Below are 21672 nucleotides of genomic sequence, written 5' to 3'. Positions count from 1 at the left end.
CTAGATCATCTCTGGCCAATGCTTATCCAACTTCTTCCTGAATATTTCCAGTGATGGAGAGTTCATGGCTTCTCCAGACAGCCAGTTCTACTGACTGTTCCTCATGTCAGGCACGGCTGGTGAACTCAGACTGGTGGCACAGGTGGAGCATCACATGGAAGGAGGGTCAGCCTGCCCACCTGTCTCTATGGGCCAGTCCACCCAGTCTCTCCTGCCACAGCTTTGCTGATACATTGTACTGGTGGAAAATGCGGGAGACTGCCCATTACTGGCCTCAATGCCAGGGGGTGCCATCTGCAGCTCCAAACCTCCCCTACACTGCAGCCCATGCCTCACAGATAGCATCCAAATTCTTAACTTCTTTGGCCCCACATTGGGCCCCATAACACTTTAGCCTGGACCTCAACTAGACCCCTTCCCATCAGGCACCCTACTCCACCCTCATTCTGGGCTGCCAAGCTTCCTGGATTCTTCTCCTTCTTGGGTGTGGCCCCCCGAGACCTTTGGCCACACAGTGCCTGGCCTCACCTCCAAGGCCAGTTGGAACCTCAGGCCCCCAGCTCTGGGCGTCCCTTGTGGTGGGCCCCTGGCCCTTTTGACCCTTCTGGTCCTGGCCCCAGCATTGACCAGTCAAGGGTGCCTCAAGTCAGGCTTCTGAGCAACTAGCCCACACTTTCTTACATGGGTCCACCTTATCAGGAACTATTACAGGGTTACCCATGCAGTTGTGGGGGCTGGGGTTTTAAGGCACCTGTCCTTGCCTTTCACCAGGGTGGTAACTGGCCTGGCATTTCTTGGGGGCTGTCCCACCATGAACAGCCCTATCAGGCCATCCATCCCCGGCCGGGTGCAGTTTCAAGTCATATCCAAGACCAGGAGCCTCCCAGTCATCACTGTAGCTCCTGCCCTTACCTCCAGAACGTTGCGAACCTCAGCTCAGCCAGGTGATGTCTCTCTCACAGAAGCCAGCAGCAAACTGCTGCTTCATCCTATTATCTATTCTGGGTCTCAAAATGGCCACCACAATCAAGCACCTGACTGCTGCCTGCTCCAGGTCTTAAAGTGGCAAGCACCCAAAGGTGAACTGCCATAACTGGATCCCAATCCCTTGACTCCTAGTGCTCTGTTTTCTGGGTCCTGCCTAGTCTCCTACTTTTTGTTTACTGATTCCATCTTGGTTCCTGTTCCAGACTGCCTTACTGAATCCTTACTCCAGACCCTGTTCTGTGACAGCTGACTCCTGGCTTGTGGTTTAGCATAGCAACTGGTTGCATCATGGTCCCAGATAGCCATAACTGTCTGCTTTGGACCCTTGCTAGTGATTCTGGTTTGGAAACCTGCCTGTTGTGTAAGCCACGCCCTCTGTGCCTAAGCTTAACCTGTGTAGCAGTGACAAGCTGCGAAGTGTGGCTAAGCAGCAGAAGGCCTCAAAGCCTGTGCCTGAGTGACTTGGAGTGTGAATTTTTGTGGATGTAACAACTAGCTTGGCCAGCAAACACCATCAACACATCTAACAAAGCATAATTAAACAATACGTTACATTATGATTGTATCTTAAAATATCAGAAGTAGTGTGTGACCAAATGTATTAAATGTTATTTTGCTATAATCGATGTATTTCTGCCTAGCTGATTTGTAGAAACAAAGCAGCCTTGTCAGAGAAACCCATAAACCAGAGCAGAAAAAGTAACAGGTCAGAGGGAGTAAAAGGAGATGATAAATCCTCCCTCTTGCTTTCCCAAGCTTTCCAAGCCTACAAGAGATCTGGTTCAGTGAAACAAAGAAATGTAAATACAACTAGAGGTACACTGATACATCAGTCCATATCATATCAGCACTGATTAAAGGAAAATTGGCATTATCAGCAATGGGGTTTTTTTGGTTGATGTGGCCAATAAAGTTGCCAATACATGCTGCATGCATGCGCGCAGATGCAACACAAACACGGCCAGGAGTGCAGCACAGTAGCTTTGAGAGCAGCATCTGGCTAGTAAGTCCATTGGGGGAAGGCGGGGGGGGAGGGGGAGGCATCCTAATAAAGCTTTAGAGTTGTGACTCCTTTCACCTACAGTTAAAACTTAGTGTAACAATTGTTCCTAACCCCCTTGGTTCATGGTTGCACACAGGGTGACTCCCTATGTCCTGGCCCTTCATAGATCTTGGCCTCCAGACCCCTTCTCCTAATTTCTGACTAATTATGCTTCCCTGACATTAGTTCAAATTATGACCCTTTAAGCAGTGGTTCTCAACCATGTTAGACTCCAGGCACCCATCTGAAATGCCAGCTCTTAGGGTTCATTCATTTTCTATTATGGAATATTAATAGAGTAATTCTCCTATTGCAAAAAAACTCAAAAAGACCACAACAGGTCACAAAGTTTCCGACACGTGGATTCCTAGTTGAAATGTCTGGTTTCATTGTGTGAATTGTGAAGGTGTTTGTATACCTAATGGTGTTAATATTGTGCAGCATCTTGCAGCACCCTGCTTGAGAATCACTGCTTTAGTCAAGCCCTGAATGCTTATGTCCCAGTCATATCCATGAGAGATGCAAACTCTCCTGTATTTTATTATCTTACAGTCCCAAATCACTCGTGTCATAGGGACATTTCCTAGCTTCAAAGGAAGAGCAACTGTGCCAACTGTGCATACCTTCTTCAGTCAATCATACCCATATAGATATTCCAAACTGAGTACAAGCTAGAGCTATCTACAGGTCTCTGAATCAAAGCAAATATAACAAAAAATAGCACATGATGGTGGAGTAGTAAGCTGCTTTGATAACATATTCCATTCCCAGGTTTTAAGATTCAGAAGTGCTCACTTACTTGACTGTGATTAGTTCCAGTAACCAGTGAATTCGAACTTGTTCAATGCCACCATGTGGTACTGAAGAAATGTATGCAAGGTTAATGATTTGGTCCTTACTGAGGTCAAAAATATCAGCTCTGCTGTGCGGTAGAGGAGGACTATAGAGAGAAAAAATGAAATTTATTACACTGCATCACATTAGCACTTAGATGCCCCAACCAATCTTGGGGCCTCATTGTATTAAGCCCATATATACACCCAGTAAGAAGATTAAACTCTTTACGGTAGTAATCACACTCAAGACAAAGGCAAAACTGATGCATAATAACTTGTTTAAGGTCACATATAGGGTTGGTGCTAAACCCAAAACTAAACCCAGCTCTCTTTCCTCTCAGTCCAACACTCTAGCGACTGATCTTTGAAGTATGAGATTTTCCTGATGGTGCTGTTAGTGAATGATCTCCCAAATAGAAGCAATATGAAGTTCAGTGAGATTGTGGGAGGAAACAAAAATACAGGGTTTCTCTCTTCAGCACACTTGAGCCAGTGTCACAAATTGCCATCACCCAAAGAAAGCTTTTGCTTCCAAATAAACTCCTTATACATGCCAAAGGAAATTACAGAATGATTATTAACAGAATTGTAGGGCTGGAAGAGACCTCAGGAGATTATTTAGTCCAAGGGTGCTCATCTCTAGCCTGCAGGCCAAATCTAGCCTAAGGAACCATATCACTCAGCCTATGTGGATCCCACAGCTTGAGAAATGTGGTGGTGAGGGAACAGCGGAAGCTCCACACAGCCAGATCCAGTCCCATCCGCGCCACTGCCACACAGCCACAATGAGGGCTGGGCCCACCCCCTCAAACGATGGGATCAGGCCGGGCTGCTCTGTGCCACCTGCTCCTCTATGTCTGGATCAGGCAGGGCTGGGCTGCTCTGCCCATGCCCCCCATGCATCTGGACTGGAAACAGACCAGAGTGCTCCTCCCCCTCTCCCCTCTACTTCACATCTGGATTAGGGCCAGACTTCTCTGTCCCTGCCCACCCCCTGAATGTTTGCATTGGAGCCAGGCTGTTCCCCATCCCCCCTGTGCTGGATTGAGCCCACAGGCCAGATCTGGCCCATCGATAGACCTGGCACCTCCCATCCAGCCCACAGGGCAAAAATGTTGGGCACCACTGATCTAGTCAAACACCCTGCTCAAAGCAGGATCACCTCTACCCAAACCATCCCATATAAGTGCTGGTTTAACCTAGTCCTAAAACTATACAAAAACCCCTTGTACATCTACAAGGAACATTGTCCCAAAACACCAAAAACAACCCTGGCACGGGTAAAGCAGGGGGTGAGGGCTGTCAATGTCCCACTGATGCAAGGGTGTTCAAATACACTCAAGACATCCAAGGAAGAGGACCGTGCCCCCTGCTACAGAGAACAGCAAAAGCCCCCACAGTCCATACTGATCTGACTGTGGGGTAAAATTTCCTCCTGATCCAAAATGTGGTGATTAGTCTGACTGAGCAGATAAGGAAGACTCTCTAACCAAGAACCTCTGGGTTACTTGTATGCAGCATGTCTGCATAGTTGACCCCATCTCTGCTCAAGGCCACTTCAGCAACATTTTTATGTCAGGGTTAGTTGTTTTAACTGAAGAGTGTCATATCAGGTTTCAGAACTACTGTGGAAGTTTGCTGTGTTGCCTGGATTGGCGCTATCCTCTCTGGACATATTTGCCCTGCACTGTGCTTATACCTGGACCCACATCAAAACTCATGTTGGCCATAGAACCATTCAGATCAAGGTCTCTGTGACACACTTTCTTCAAGATGGCAAACTGTTTTATCCTGGCAAGGTTCTTTGGGTAGATGTGATATCTTTTATTAGACCAACTGAGTAGTTGAAAAAAAGTTATTAGACTACTCAGTTGTTGTAATAAAAGATATCACATCTACCCAAAGAACCTTGCCTGCCTATGTCCTTAGACCAGGGGTTGTCAACTGGGGGTACTTGAGAAGGCCCTAGGGGATACGCACGGGCGGGGATAGAGCACTGCCATGCACAATGCCGCGCTGCCATGCAGCACCACCCACCCAGCCAGATGTGGGGGGTGGGAGAAGCTCATGTGCGGCATCTGCCACTGCTCCACATTCGGTCATCCCACCCCCCCACCCCCCTTCCCACCCCTATTCTGCATCCAGCCGCCGGGGGTACACTGCTTCATGTCTGGCCACCAGGGGTACATTGATACAAAAAAGTTGAAAACCCCTGCCTTAGACCAACACAGCTGCAACCAAAAACCCTGTTCAGTGCTGTACACTTGAATCCTTGGGTCCTTTTTTTTCACTGAAATTAATGCAACAGGGGATAGAACCTTTGTTCCATGACCCCACGTCTTCCCATGCAGAGCTTGCTGCAATTTGCTATGAAAGAAAAAAACCTTTCCCTAAAAACCAGAACTATGTTCAAAGTCTGCTGGATTATATAGTACCTACAGGACTTCTGTTAATTCAGCTTCACATTTTTACAAAAGAAATATGCAAGGCTACTCAGAGACTTTAGTAAAATATATGTACACACTGCATAACGCTGAGAAAAGAGTCTATACTTGTAAAGAACCTTCCATGGATCATTCTAACCCATGGCAGCTCTCCATCTCCGTCTTGTAACTGAACCAGATACAGTTTTTTGAATCTGCTATCATCTGCAAGCTAATAGATTCGGCAATGTAAAAGGTTCTATCTGGTCTACATTGTAGTCACAAAGTCATTTACCAAATCATATAGGCCAGGGGTTTTCAACCTTTTAAAATAAGTGCTCCCTTTCTGATTCAGAGTTTCAGCTCCTGTACCCCTTTTTTTTCTTCTTTTTAAAGTGTGGGCAGATTGAGGCCCCAGTGGTGCAGGATTGAGCAAGGCTGGGGCTGGGGCAAGCGCTGCACAGCCAAGGCAGGGTACAAGACAGAGCCGCAAGCGGCTCGTCCAGGGTACCTGGGGGGGAGGGGGCGCGTGGGGGGCATGTGCCCCTAGATCTGCACAGGGCAGGGCAAGCTGGGCTGCCCCAGTGGGGGGGAAGGGACTGGGGCAGGGGCTGCCCAGCCAGGGCAGGGTGCAGGACTGAGCCACACCGGGGTATGTGGGGTGGCTCCCGCTGCTGTGTGCACCCCTGGGAGGGCATGGGTGGGCATCTGCCCCAGGATCTACATGGGGAGGGGTGGGCTGCACGCTGGGGCCGGGGTGGCACCAGGCTATTCCTGGCAGGGGCTGGGCCAGGCTGCGCTTGGGACGGGTGGTGGCGATGGCACTGGGAGGGGGTTTGGGGGGCTACGAAGAATTCATAGATTCATAGATGCTAGGGTCAGAAGGGACCTCAATAGATCATCAAGTCCGACCCCCTGCATAGGCAGGAAAGAGTCCTGGGTCTAGATGACCCCAGCTAGATGCCTATCTAACCTCCTCTTGAAGACCCCCAGAGTAGGGGAGAGCACCACCTCCTTTGGGAGCCCGTTCCAGACCCTGGCCACTCTAACTGTGAAGAAGTTCTTCCTAATATCTAGTCTAAACCTGCTCTCTGCTAGCTTGTGGCCATTATTTCTTGTAACCCCCAGGGGCGCCTTGGTGAATAAAACCTCACCAATTCCCTTCTGTGCCCCCGTGATGAACTTACAGGCAGCCACAAGGTCGCCTCTCAACTTTCTCTTGCGGAGGCTGAAGAGGTCCAGGTGCACCAGTCTCTCCTCATAGGGCTTGGCCTGCAAGCCCTTAACCATACGAGTGGCCTTCCTCTGGACCCTCTCCAGGTTATCCACACCCCTCTTGAAGTGCGGCGCCCAAATTGCACGCAGTATTCCAACTGCGGTCTGACCAGCGCCCGATAGAGGAGAAGTATCACCTCCTTGGATCTGTTCGTTATGCATCTGCTGATGCACGATAAAGTGCCATTAGCTTTTTTGATGGCTTCGTCACACTGCTGAATCATGTTCATCTTGGAGTCCACTAGGACTCCAAGATCCCTTTCCGCTTCCGTGCCACCAAGCAGGTCATTTCCTAGGCAGTAGGTATGCTGGACATTTTTCCTCCCTAGGTGCAGCACTTTGCATTTCTTCTTGTTGAATTGCATTCTGTTGTTTTCTGCCCATTTGTCCAACCTGTCCAGGTCTGCTTGTAGTTGTTCCCTGCCCTCCGGCGTGTCCACTTCTCCCCACAGTTTTGTGTCATCCGCAAACTTGGACAGAGTACACTTCACTCCCTCATCCAAGTCGCTGATGAAGACATTGAAGAGTATCGGTCCAAGGACCGAGCCCTGCGGGACCCCACTGCCCACACCCTTCCAGGTCAATACCGACCCTTCCACTACAACTCTCTGAGTGCGACCCTCTAGCTAATTCGCCACCCACCGGACTGTGTAGTCATCCAAGTCACAGCCTCTTAACTTGTTCACCAGTATGGGGTGGGATACCGTATCAAAGGCCTTCCTGAAGTCTAAGTAAATGACATCAACCCCTACTCCTGCGTCCAGGTGTTTTGTAACCTGGTCATAAAAAGAGACTAGATTAGTCAGGCATGATCTACCTGCTACGAACCCGTGCTGGTTTCCCCTCAGCATAATTTTTCCTGCTGGGCTCTCGCAAATGTGAGCCTTGGTAATTTTTTCAAAGACTTTGCCAAGGATGGAGGTGAGACTGACTGGCCTACAGTTGCCCGGGTCCTCCTTCCTCCCCTTCTTGAAAATGGGGACCACATTGGCCCTTTTCCAGTCCTCCGGGACCTGGCCCATGCACCACGAGTGTTCAAATATTCCCTCCAGTGGCTGCGCAATGACGTCAACCAGTGCCTTCAGTACCCTCGGATGGAGCTCATCTGGGCCTGCTGACTTAAACGCATCCAGTTTCTCCAAGTGACTCAGCACCATCTCAGGGTCTACGCATGGTAGTCTGGCACCTTGCTGCTGCCTCTCTACAATTCCAGTGAGAGACTTGTCTTGCCCCTCACTTAGGAACACTGAGGCAAAGAATTCTGGAGTGGCTGCAGCTCCCCTGCCCCCCCATAGCCCCATGGTGAGGGAAGGAGTGGGGCACGGACATGGGCACGGGCAGGCACTGCACAGCTGGGCAGAGCACAGGACTGAGCTGTGCACACCCCAGGAGGGCACGGGGGGTGCGTGCCCTCGGATCTGTGTGAGGGGCTTGCTGGGCCTGGGACAACACCAACCTCTTCCTGGCAGGGACTGGACTGCACTGTGCTCAGGGCAGACAGCAGCGCTGGGATGGGGCTACAGGAGGGGCTGCAGCCACTCCAGAATTTGCCACGGCTCCCTGACACCACTCCCAGCGCCACCACTGCCTGCCCTGAGCGCAGTACAGCCCAGCCCCCCCACCAGGAACAGCCCAGAGCAACCCCAGCCTACCCCATGCCACCCTGCACCACAAGCAGATCTGGGGATGCGCACCCCCCATGCCCTCTCAGGGTTGCGCATAGTGGTGGTGCTGGGAAGGGGGTAGGCAAACTGTGGGAGAGCTCACACATGAGGACCGCCACCCACCGCTGGCTATTGGTTGAGGGCAGCAGCCCAGCAGCCAATCAGGAGAGCAAGCTGGGGTGGGGGCAAGGAGGCGTTGTGATGTGCTGTGTGGGGCTGGCAGCGCCTGGTGCACTCCTCCCCCTCCCCCGGGTAGGAGGCAAATGTGCTGGGGGGGATACCGCCACGGTGCCCTGGGGCTCTTCATCCTCATCCACCCATGCATATCCAAAAAACCTTTCTAAGTACCCCTGGGGGTATGTGTACTCTTGGTTGACAAACCCTGATATAGGCATTTAAAGCCTGAGGGCATGAGAGCATGGACAGACATACAACTACACTGTTTTAAAAGAATATATGTGGGTTAGGAGCAGGAAGATGAAAGTTAAACTGGATTCAGGTGCACCATATTATGTCCTGCCCTTCCCACCCTACCCCACTTCCCTTTACAGTGCAACTATGTTGTTTGTCTACACCCTGGCTCCCACCACAGTAAATACCTTTAGGTCCCTAAATGCCTCTGTGGGCTGAGGCCAATGTGGTTTTGCGGCAAGATAAATTAGACTGAGCTGAGTTATGTGGTGCTGCTCTACTGCCACATGTCCCCAAACTAACTTTCGAGTATCTACATTACAAAGCAATTACAGAGAGACTGTAGTGTAGACAAGACTCAAGACTTGCACTTAGCACAGATTATACTGCCAGTAAAGAGCTAATGTTTGCACAACTGAATTTTTGTCCCTTGGTAGAAATGCACTACAATAAGGTCTTCTACTACATTAGCATATGCTATCCATGAAGCTGTGTGAAAATAAGCATTCATTCTTGGAATGAAGGTATTTAAACAAATCACATGTCAACAGTGGAGGGTGTTACACTCTTCTAAGTAGATGATCATAACATATGCAGCTGTTCAGTAAGTGAAAGTATTTATGTATACCTTAAACATCTAAGATTCCAGGCAAAGTTTCTGCCTCGGGATACAACATAAAACATGGAGCTTCAATGCATGATGATCTGTTCAAAGCTGTTGCTGTTGATAATGATTTGGATTTTTTTATCCACAAAGCAGTCTGAATGAGTCTCCTCTGGTCTGGCATGAGTCTCTCAAAGGCCTCTGCAAGCTACAGGAACTGCCTAAAAACATCCTCATTCTTGCTGCAAGCTGCCTTAGTGTCCTCCCTAGGGTGGCTTGCCTGCAAAGCACTGGCACTATTATAAGCAGCAACCCATCAACATTTGCCTGGTGTCCTTAAACCACTTCAGTCAGCATGACCTAGTGATTTATTGGAAGGGGTGAATAATAACTAGGGGTCAAAGCTCAGCCAATGTAGAGTGGAGTTTTCTGACCCAAGTACACATCATCCCTAGGAGCAGCTCACAGGGGACCTTTTCTTTCAGCTGAAAGCTTTTGCAGAAGCCATTGAGCTGCTTGAAAGCGTTTAACACGGAGAGAAGCTGGGCCACACGCTGCTCTCTGCCTCACCCACACAGCCTCACTTAAGAGGATTCCACAACAGCAGGCAACAGCCACGTGCAAACGAGGCTGGCTGCATATTCCCAGTTACTTAATTCCTGGTTCTTTATTCCTTATTCCTAGTTCCCAGTTCCTTTTTCAAAGCTAATCTAGACCCAATCAAAGCTTGCTATTAATGAATTACACATCCTAAAGAGAGAGAATTTCATTACCAATGCACATGTACTAATTAATATGTGAAATATCCGGCATCAGGTACAGATCCTTAAATGAAGGTCAGATTTGGATGGGATTATGAGCCAAAATACTCCTTGGGCTGCTGCAAACTACCTGTCGATGCCACTGGGGGACTGCCGCAAAGACCCCTGACCACAGTCCTGCCCAGCCCAAAGCACGGTTTGGTCCTGCCAGGCTGCCAACTGACAGCCCCCATGCCCACTTTACTTTAGGGATATCTGGATGAGTCCATCGGTGCCACAGAGTCACAGTGTGGGGTGGCCCAGAAGCATTTCCATCTCTAATCTTAGCCCAAAAAGAGTTCCTTATTCAAACCATTATACTTAGTACAGGGACTGGGGGAGCAGGGGCTCCTTCCTAATTGACAGCATGAAAGAGCCCAACTGCCATTTGGGCTGGACAACGCTCTCCAGGATGCCCTGGAGAATCTCCTAGTGCCACAGAGTCATAGTGTGGGACGGCCCAAAAACAATTTCTAAGCATAAACTCAGCCAAAAACAGTTCCTTATTTGAGCCCATATACTTAGTACAGTTGGCATGGGGGGACTGGCAGCCTGACATGCTGTCAGTCTCACCTCCATCCTTGGCAAAGTCTTTGAAAAAATTATCAAAGCTCACATTAGTGAGAGCCCAGCAGGACAAATTATGCTGAGGAGAAACCAGCATGGGTTCGTGGCAGGCAGATCGTGCCTGACCAACCTAGTCTCTTTTTATGACCAGGTTACGAAATGCCTGCACACAGGAGGAGGGGTGGATGTCATATACTTAGACTTCAGGAAGGCCTTCGATACGGTATCCCACCCTATACTGGTGAACAAGTTAAGAGGCTGTGACTTGGATGACTACACAGTCCGGTGGGTGGCGAATTGGCTGGAGGGTCGCACCCAGAGAGTCGTGGTAGATGGGTTGGTTTCAACCTGGGTGTGGGCAGTGGGGTCCCGCAGGGCTCGGTCCTTGGACCGATACTCTTTAATGTCTTCATCAGCGACTTGGACGAGGGAGTCAAATGTACTCTGTCCAAGTTTGCAGATGACACAAAGCTATGGGGAGAAGTGGACACGCCGGAGGGCAGGGAACAGCTGCAAGCAGACCTGGACAGGTTGGACAAGTGGGCAGAAAACAACAGAATGCAGTTCAACAAGGAGAAATGCAAAGTGCTGCACCTAGAGAGGAAAAATGTCCAGCACACCTACAGCCTAGGGAATGACCTGCTGGGTGGCACGGAAGTGGAAAGGGATCTTGGAGTCCTAGTGGACTCCAAGATGAACATGAGTCAGCAGTGTGACGAAGCCATCAGAAAAGCCAATGGCACTTTATCGTGCATCAGCAGATGCATGACGAATAGGTCCAAGGAGGTGATACTTCCCCTCTATCGGGCACTGGTCAGACCGCAGTTGGAGTACTGCGTGCAATTCTGGGCGCCACACTTCAAGAAGGATGCGGATAACCTGGAGAGGGTCCAGAGAAGGGCCACTCGTATGGTTAAGGGCCTGCAGACCAAGCCCTATGACGAGAGACTAGAGAAACTGGACCTTTTCAGCCTCCGCAAGAGAAGGTTGAGAGGCAACCTTGTGGCTGCCTATAAGTTCATCATGGGGGCACAGAAGGGAATTGGTGAGTATTTATTCACCAAGGTGCCCCCAGGGGTTACAAGAAATAATGGCCACAAGCTAGCAGAGAGCAGATTTAGATTGGACATTAGGAAGAACTTCTTCACTGTTAGAGTGGCCAGGGTCTAGAACGGGCTCCCAAAGGAGGTGGTGCTCTCCCCTACCCTGGGGGTCTTCAAGAGGAGGTTAGATGAGTATCTAGCTGGGGTCATCTAGACCCAGCACTCTTTCCTGCTTATGCAGGGGGTCGGACTCAATGATCTATTGAGGTCCCTTCCGACCCTAACATCTATGAATCTATGAATCTATGCACAAACTTCATTTCAGGCTGAGCAAGACCCTGACCAGAGATGTTCGAGAGTCCCCCAGTGGCATAGACTCATGGTGTGGGGTGGCCCAAGAAGCATTTCCATCTCTAATCCCAGCCCAGAAATCAGTTCCTAATTAAAGCCCATATACTTAGTACAGTTGGGGGGGGGGCATGCAGATAAAGGGGGCTGTCAGTTGACAGCCTGGCATGGCCAAACTGTGCTTTGGGCTGGACAAGACTCTGATCTGGGATGTGCAGGAGAGTCCCCTGGTGCCACAGAGTCATGGCGTGGGGTGACCCAAATGGATTTCCAGCCATAATCCAAACCCAAAAGTCAATTCCTTATTGGAGCCCATAAACTTAGTACAGTGTCTGGGGGGGCTGTCACATGGACGCCTGGCATGAACTAACTGCACTTTGAACTGGGCAAGACCATGATCAGAGATGTCCAGACTGCCCTGGTGCCACAGAGTGTCCTAAAAGGGATTTCCAAACGTAATCCAAGCCCCAAACCCAATTCATTTTTCGAGCTCATGCATGGGAGGCTGCCAGCTGGCACAGCCAAGCCACACTTTGGGCCAGGCAAGTCTCTGGTCAGAGATGGCCAGGAGAGTCCCCTGCTGGCATAGAGGCATGGCGTGGGGTGTCCCAGGAAGGATTTTCAATCATCTTCAGACTGGACATAAGGAAAAACTTCTTTACTGTCCAAGTCCCCAAGGCCTGGAATAGACTCCCTTCAGAGGTGGTGCAAGCACCTCCTCTGGACTCTTTTAAGAAACATTTGGATATCTATCTTGCTGGGATCCTTTGACCCTAGCTGACTTCCTACCCCTGGCACAGGAGGCTGGACTCAATGATCTTCTGAAGTCCCTTCCAGCCCTAATGTCTATGAAGTCTATAATCTCATCCCAAAAACCAGTTCCTAATTCAAACCCATATACTTAGCAGAGTGGTTGGGGTGGGGTGTCAGTTGGCAGCCAGGCATGGCCAAGCCGTGGTTTGGGCCAGGCAAATCTATGGTCAGAGATGTCCAGGGGAGTCTCCTGGTGGCTCAGAGGCATGGTGTCAGGTGGCCCAAGGATTTCTAGCTACAATCCCAGCCAAAATCCAGTTCCATTTTCGGGTCCGTATACTTAGCACAGTGGCTGGGGTATTGTCAGTGGGCACCCTGGCATGGCCAAACCGCGCTTTGGGTGGGGCAAGTCTCTAGCCAGAGATGTCTGGGAGAGTCCCTTAGTGGTACAGAGCCGTGGTATGGGGTGGCCCAAAAAAGATTTCCAAGCATAAACCCAGCCAAAAATGGTTCCTTATTTGAGCCCATATACTTAGTACAGTGGGCATGGGGGCGACTGCCAGTTGGCAGCCTGGCACGCACAAATTGAGCTTTAGGCCAGGCAAGACCCTGGCCAGAGATGTCTAGGAGAGTCCCCCAGTGCCACAGGTACACGGTGTGAGGTGGCCCAAAAAGCATTTCCAATCATAATCCCAGCCCAAAAGCCAGTTCCTTATTCAAGCCATTATACTTAGTAGAGTGGGCATGGGGGGCTGCCAGTTAGCAGCCTGGCACAAACAGCGCTCTGGACAGGGCAAGACTGGTCAGACGTGTCTCGGAGAGTCCTGCAGTACCACAGAGGTATGCTGTGGGGTGGCCCAAACAGGATTTCCAGCCATAATCCCAGCCCAAAAGCCAATTCCTTATTCCATCCATTATACTTAGTGCAGTGGGCATGGTGGGGGCTGTGAGTTTGCAGCCTGGCAGGACCAAACCATGCTTTGGGCCAGGCAGGACTGTGGTCAGGGGTCTTTGGGACAGTCCCCCAGTGGCACTGACAGGAAGACTGCGGTGGCCCAAGAAGTATTTTGCCTCATAATCCCATCCTCACCTGACCTTCATTTACAGCTCTACACTTGATGCTATCGCACACATTCATTAGTAAATGTGCACAGCGAATGAAATCCTCTCTCTTCCGGATGCATCATGCATTAATAACGAGCTTTTGTTGGGTCTCGATTAGCTTTGAAAAGGGGCCAGGAACCTTTCGGACGTGTCATGCATTAGTAACCAGTGTTTACTGTGCCTCCGTTAGCTGTGAACAAGGGACGGGGGACCTTCACAACCGAGTTCAGGCTCGTGACGTGAGCAGGGGAGGGAAGCCAGGCTTCATAGCGGGGCTCACCAGAAAAGAGGCCGCGGGCAGCCGGGCCACGCGTTGGGCCGTCCCGTGCCTACGAGCTGGGTCGGAGCCACCGAGGGAGCGCCACGTCCCCTCAAGTCGGAGGGGCGGCACCGCACTAGCGAGCGAAGCCACGGCCCCAGCGGGCCGGCCTAGACTAGGCGCCTTTTGCCCCCGCGCGCGCATGCGCAGCCGGGCCCCGAGCGCGGCTTACCAGAAGCCGGCGCTTTTCCAGAAAGGCGTCAAGGCGCGCTGGCTTTGCGAGGCATCCACGGTGATGACGTAGGCGGCGCGGGCCGCACCAAGCAGCACGTGCAGCAGCGGCCAGACGGCCCAGAGCCCCGCCGGAGCCATGAGTCTGGGGTCCGGGGCCCTGGTGTTTCCTCGGCCCTGCCCTCCCCTCCCCTCCCCTCCCGCCTGGACACTCCGCGACCTGCTACCCTGGACCGGGAGCGGCCTCTGAGCCCGAGGGGGGGAGAGGTCCCTGCCGCAGCAGCAGCCTCGCTTGCGGGAAGCGGCGGGAGGCGAGGAGCACCCTCCTCTGTTCAGCCAAGTGGTTTCCCCCGCCTGCCTTCCGGGCGCGAACGCTGGCGCGGGGAGTGGCGGCGGGAGGAAACGGAGCGCGGGTCGGCTTGTGGGGGCGGTGGTTCGCGGCACCACGCAAAGGCTTCACTTCGCCTCCGGCTCGTAGAGCCGGTTTCCTCCCAGGGAGGGACATACGAGATGAGACGATGGCAGGCTATTCAGTAGAAAGCAGCTCGAAAAGAGGCAGGTGCACCCGGGAAAAGATTTCTAACAATGCCACGGAGTCAGGAAAAGGATATGGGTGTGGCCCCTGCTTAAAAAAAGAAAGGAAAAACAAGAGAAAAAGAAAAATGAGTATTTTAAAATGGTTTGTGTCTTTTTTTGGTGTAGCTGAATTTTATGCAAACTACAGCCAGAGTTACTCCCCAAAACGCCATAAAGTCCAGGACGGAAAACAGAAACATGGGGTGCTTGTATACAACATGGCGTTTAATCCTCATGGACTGAACCAGGATTAAAACTTTTAAACTTGTTTATTTTGGCGCCTCGAGGTTGTGTTTGCAGGCACAGGGCTTTCCAACCAGTTAAGCCCGGTGTGCAGTTCCCCATAAATTCCAGCAGGGGGCGTCAAGTGTCAATCAACCCCGGTGCTCTTTCCTAATGAATTGCAGCAGGAGGTGCATGTCTGCTAGTAAACCAGTAAGTAATGCCCCAGTATTACTAATCCCCTCCCTCCACCGTCCTCCGCTGCCGGGAGCCGCACACTAAGCCCCCTGTCCCCCCTGCCCGTGGCCAAAATGTGGTCACCCCAAAACCCTGCCACTTGCACCCCTCTAGGCTCTGTCCAGTCTCCAGCAGGTGACCCCCATGATGGGGATCCTGACACCACCATTACCCTCCCCATGTTAGAAAGTAACATAAATGTATATATGACTTTTTGTAACAGGTATAGTCAATCAGAAATGTACATTTCTATGTGGTGAGAGGAGCGGGTGCTGTCCCAGCCCTTCATCCTCCACATCACCATTGGCAATTGCAGCTGGTAGTGGTGCTGGTGTTAGGGTGGGTGGGTGGCAGTGTGTTGCCAAAACAGATGTGTGCCATGAACGAATGCTTATTAGAAAGCTTAAGGGTTTCGTCCAATATTTGTTAGTTTTCCATGTTTTTAGGACTACATTTCCCAGCATTCCCTAGATGTCTGGGCTTGGAACAGTTTCCATGGGGACCCCCAACAGGGGCTGCTTCTTCCTTCCCCTTCCCCTGCCCAGTGACGTGTGCCATGAATACCCGTGGCATTGTGTGTTTTGTGTGGCGTATGGCTTTGTGAAATGTTCAGGTGTTTGGGAAATGGTGGGGAGTTGGGGTTGAATGTTGGAGTTGAATATGGACTGCATGCCCCCCCCCATGTCTGTCCCCCAATCTTTCTGTGTGTAGATGCATGTCAGCATTGCAGCACTTTGATAAACAATAATGTCACAGGAAGGGAGAGCATTTTTTTTACTCCAAAAAAAGTGTTGTTTGCAGTTTGATATAAAAGTTGGGCAAGAAGCAGCTGGATACAGCAGACACCTATAGGAGGATTTTGGTTTTCCCAACAACCTAGGTAAGCAAACCCCATCCCATGGCCCCCCCCCCACTAAAACTGGACTGCTGCAGGCTGCTCATACCACTCACTTCCCATCCCACCCCCTCCCAACCGCCTCACCCGGCCAACAAGGGGTTTACTTAACCCTTTGCAGGACATGGTTCAGGCTGGTTAGGCGGTGTTGTGTAATGATCTGTGGGCCCCCCCGACCAATGCCAGCCTGTGAACAATAACCTACCTCTGTCTACCCTAGTCCACACCCTACCCCAGTCCACCTCTGCCCATGCTCTGCTTATCCTCTACCCACTGCCCCCTCCCCTTGACCAACCCTGAAGACAGACAAAGATGGTTTATGTTGTAAATAATAAAATAATTTAATCAAAAACAACCACTGCTAGTTGTTGGCAGCATCCATAATATGTGCTGCCAGGCAATCCCGTACAAGGGCCGCCCAACCAGCTTCTCTTTGTAGATATGGCCCCCGCCTACACTCTCTCTCTCTCTCTGCTCCCACCTTCTCGCTGTCTCTTGGTACCATCTTCAAGAAGGGGGACAGAGCTGATTGCGGAAACTACTAGGGCATCTCTTTAGCCACTGCTGGGGAAAGTCATTGCTCATATCTTTGCTAACCATCTTCTCCCACTTGCGGAAGAAATTCTTCCAGAATCTCAAAGCGGCTTCAGACCATCTCAAGGAACTGCGGACATGATCTTTACAGCACATTAAATCCAGAAGACGTGCCGTGAGCAAAATAGGTTGTTTTGGCCTTCATTGACCTCTCTCAAGCCTCTGATTCTGTAAACCATGAAGCCCTATGGAAAATCGTATCCAAAATTAGCTGTCCAAACAAGTTAATCTGTGTTCTGAAACTTCTCCATGACAACATGTCAGCAAGGGTTCTCAACAATGGGAATCAAACCGAACCATTTGAGGTGAAAACTGGAATGAAGCAAGGTTATGTCATCACTCCAACTTTGTTTTCCATTTTCATCTCTACCATAATGTACCTTGTCGACAGAAAGCTCCCACCTGGAATTAAAATTGTGTATAGGATGGATGGAAGACTCTCTTCAACCTCAACAGACTTAAGTCCAAAACAAAGACCACGACAATATCCATAATGGAGCTCTAGTACACGAATGACAATGCTGTCGTTGCTCAATCTGAACAAGACCTCCAAACCATTCATAATGTATTCTCTGAAGTCTACGAAAGTATTGGCTTAACGCTAAACATCAGGAAAATGCAAGTCCTTTACCAACCTGCTCCAAATGGAGAAACAACCCTCCCTCCCCCACCCCATCCCCCTCCAATTCAGATCAACGGAGAATAGCTGGAGAATGTGGATCACTTTGCCTATCTTGAAAGCCATCTTTCATCAAAGGCAGACATCAACATGGAAATACAACACCACTTGAAATGTGCAAGCACAGCCTTTGGATGTCTGAGTAAGAGAGTCTTTTTAAATCATGACATCCTTGCTGAAATGAAGCTCTTGGTTTATCGAGCCATTGTCATTCCAACTCTGCTGTATGGCTCGGAAACTTGGACCACATACAGAAGACCTCTCGAGCTTGGAAAAGTACCAGCAATGGTGCCTTCACAAGATCCTTCGGATTAGCTGGGAGGATAGATGCACAAACATCAGCTGCTTGGCTGAAGCAAATTCCAACAGCATCGAGGTCGTGATCATCCAAAACTAAGTATAGTAAGCCCTGGATTTTTTTTTCTAGATGGCAGCCATCCCTCCCAGTGAGCAAAGACAGTTCCTTTTATGCAAAAAACTCTTTTCTCTGGGACCTAGCACTGAATATCTAGGCTTATGGTTAAAACGTCTCCTTTTTAGAAACCTTCATTTTGCTTTCTAGAAGCTCAGGTTGTTACAAATGCAAATAATTCCACCTGATAGACTAAGCCTATTCCCGTATAAGCAGCTCTCTGGAGTAATGGACATTGGTTCATGTCTGGGACACTGGGAAGAAGCTCCTAAATTCCTCCTGTTTTGACTGGTCATTTTGTACATCAATACTTGTTTGGGAAATAAGCTCTTTTTTCAATAGATGGCTCAGGAAAGCTAAGTGCTGTGGCAGGGCTGTGGTTATGTACATAGAGTGGGAATGTGGAAAGTTTTCAAAACCACCTCATGGGAAGTGAGCTTGGGTAAATTCAAAAAGAGGTTGGATGAACACCTGTCTGGGGTCATGTGATCCCAGCATGTGCTCTGGCCAGTGGCGGGGAGTCAGACTAGATGACCTATTTAGGTCCCTTCTGACCCCTAACTACTATGAAACTATGAAACCAACTTCACTGGACAGGTCATGTTGGTCGCATGCCTGACTCTGCCTTCCAAAGAGAATCTTTTTCTCACAGGTAAAAGAAGGTCAGCAAAGTGGCAAAGGGCAAAGAAAGCACTTCAAAGATGCCTTGAAGGCAAACATGAAGAGGTGTAACACTGACATCAACACTTGGGGAGACCCTTGACCAGGACTGACCAAAATGGAGGGAGTCTCTTTCAGAGGGACCTCAACACTTTGAAACAGCTCATTAACAGGGAGAAGAGGAAAAGAAGAACAGGCAAAAACAACATCCAACACAGCAACACAGTGTCCATCCCTCCTGGAAACACCTGTCTTCACTGTGACAAGACAAGATATGTGGATCTAGAATTGGGCTGTGGAGCCGCCTGTGGACTCACTATTCAGATCCTTGGAAGACAATCTTACTCATTTGTGAGTGATCGCCCATCATCATCAATGTCCTACCTTACAATTTGTGGCCCCAGCATCAAGATGATATGATAAAACGTTTCCCTAGTCATTCGGAACATCTCTGGCCACTGCTGGTAGTTCCAGGTGGTCAGCATAATTCACTCCCACCAGTCTGAGCTGCTCTTGCGGGCCCAGACCCTGCAGTTGCTGCTCCTGAGATTCATCCACAGAGTCCTGTCCACATGCCTCTTGGCTGTCCCACGCCACTTCTTATCTAAGTGCCCTTTTTCACAAGGCACCTCTACGTGCAGGCATCTCTTCATTGCAAATGTTGAGAGAGAGGACCAATTCATACGCTGCCATTGTTAGCTGCACCTGTATGTTTTGTATCAAGTCCAAGGCCAGTAGCAGGGTAATTAGCAACAGTTCCTCCTCGTCCTCTTCGCCCATGTCATCCAGATTCTCCATTTCGGACTCTTCACTCAGTTCTCCATTTTCCACTTCCCAGTCCTCATGCATTTCTTCCTGAATCTCCATTTGCTCCTCCTCCATCATCCCATATGTATTTTCCCAAGCAAGGTTGATTGAACATACACAGCAGGACGGCCTTTCAGATCACAGCACCGCCACCAAGCCAGGGGGTTGTGGTCTAGAGCTCTGTCTAGGGAGCTGCATTCAATTGATTCCCATTGCAAGTGACCTCTTATCTGCATTTCAACAAGTAACCCTGGGGCACTGGTGCAGCAGAGCCTTCCCCATTACTCTGTTCTGCGGGGGGTGTTGGAGTTTACCATGGTGAACAATGGCACCCTGGCTTCAGGATAACTGCATATATCATATTAATGGATAGCCACACCTGAGAACAATATACCCAGAAAATGGAGTATGGTTATCAGGTGTGCCTCTTCAGTCTCTGGCTACTGATCTCATCCGAAAAAAAGCCTGACCTGCAATAACACTCCTGGCTAAAAAAACAATGTCCTCCCAGAAAAAAACCCATTTGCCCTGCCAGGTCAGGCATAGCATATAAAGTTAAAAGTGATGTTTTGGATGCACAGGATCTCATCCTTTTGAAACTTGTGTTTGCTCTTACTTACTGTATCCTAGTAAGCATAGTAAAAAAAAAAAAATACCCTGAGATAAGGGGAAAGTTGTAAGAGAAAAGTTCTGATGGATCAAGCCTTTGGTGAAGACCGCTGTCATCAAGCTAGGCTTGCAAAGACTTTTAATTCTACAATTGGAGAGAGACAATTCTGCCATGTTGCTCTTGTGTTAATGTAGGACCAGACAAAGCCTTGAGAATCCTCAGTACAGAATGCTTTTGTTTACAAATATGTCCAAATGAGCCAGTATCAGGTGAATACTTTTGCAAGGACAGCAAGAAGAGTCTGTGCTTCTCTAGTTGCAGCAAGAACAAACTTGGCTCTGCCAGCTTAAGAAGCAATTGCAGGCAAAGCCACAACTGTCTTCCATGATATATTGACCATTGTGAAAGAACCTAAATATTCTAGGTTTAGAAGCATCAGCTGCTGATTTATATTTAATATTTGAGGAAGCATGTCTGTTACGTTCGGTAAATTTGCCATAATTTTTTTTTTCCTATGACTGCCCATTCTGGAGTACAGAACGTGGCTGTGGCCAGGGTCCCAGTGTGTGAGAATGGCATCCAGTTGCCATATAAAGGGCATGGACTTGCAGGCAGTACCCAACTAACAGTTGTGGTCAGTCACAGTGACCCACTGTGCCATCAAGGCCTTGACCTTTATGCAGCACAGGCATGTCAACTGGTCGTACCCATGCTCCTGTATACAGCCTGACAGCCCCTCATAAATATGAGTGTTGGAGAGCCTGCCCCATGCAAACTGGCTGAGCACAGCAGCCTCACCCTACAGCATCATGTGGTCTGCAGTCTCATCTAATGACAAGCTGGGGCCCCAGGAGGTGGTCTGTGGCATTGGGGAAGATGCTAGCATGGCTCCTGCAACTCTGAGCCTCTGTGGCTGTTCCAGTGTTGCTGGGTCTGGGCAGCTGCCTGCAGCACTCAGCACAGAGGTATGGTGTAGGACTGGCAGCTGTGTGGCTGGGCAGTGCCAGGCAGCACCTGCAGGGTCCAGGCAGGCTGCTGGGTGTCACCTGCAGCCAGGTAGAAATGGCCCCAGTGGCCAGAAGCTGGCTGCAGCTGGGCCTGGGTGCTGGCAGGCCTGGCAGGTGCCTACAACACCCGGAAGATCTGGACAGCATGGCACTGACAGCCACACGGCACTGCAGATTTTAAGGGCCTAGACCTGGGGCCGATGTAGAGCTGTGCTGAGACTGGCCCCCTAGTGGCAGAGCTGACTAGGAGTAAATTTGTTCCCGGTCAGGGTCTACACATGCACTACAGCACAGTAACTACTCGTGAGTAAATTTAATACTTGCATTTGCAGGTAGCAGATTTACTCACAAGTAGAACAGTTTACTGCACAGTAGATGTGTGCACATGTAGACACACACTCTTACTGTGCAGTAAACTGCTCTACTGCACAGTAAAGTGTCTCGTGTAGACGCACTTGCTTGTCTCAGCTCTTGGGCCCTGAACCTAAATCCCTAGGACCAGTTAGCTGCCCCATACTCCCTGCAGCAATGTAAAAAAATTCTGGTATCTTGCGAGCTCATTTCATATGGTAAGGCATGCTTTGTGGGCACTGTGTGTGGAAAATTATTGGGAGCACTGTGTAGAC

The 21672-nt window shown here is 49.9% G+C and overlaps 1 protein-coding gene across 3 annotated transcripts in view; it reads right to left on the bottom strand.

The window, feature by feature from the left end:
• IDUA (alpha-L-iduronidase) overlaps positions 1-14722 on the bottom strand; it is a 90873-nt gene extending 76151 nt beyond the window's left edge. Inside the window, exons 1-2 of one of the 3 annotated variants that reach the window (XM_006259258.4) lie at positions 14349-14722; positions 2829-2969 (exon numbers count right to left, since the gene is read on the bottom strand). In XM_006259258.4, the coding sequence (XP_006259320.1) occupies positions 2829-2969; positions 14349-14488 (281 nt within the window). In that variant the 5' untranslated portion in view covers positions 14489-14722. Of the gene's footprint in view, positions 1-2828; positions 2970-14137; positions 14250-14348 lie in introns of those variants that run through there. The other 2 variants (XM_019490711.2, XM_019490710.2) reach the window with 2 other exon arrangements.
• Positions 14723-21672: the final 6950 nt, after the last annotated feature.

This window comes from Alligator mississippiensis, chromosome 3 (assembly GCF_030867095.1).
Source record: "Alligator mississippiensis isolate rAllMis1 chromosome 3, rAllMis1, whole genome shotgun sequence".
Lineage (NCBI taxonomy): Eukaryota > Metazoa > Chordata > Crocodylia > Alligatoridae > Alligator > Alligator mississippiensis.
Note: the sequence above shows the minus strand (reverse complement) of the source record. Positions and strands in the feature narration are given on the sequence as shown.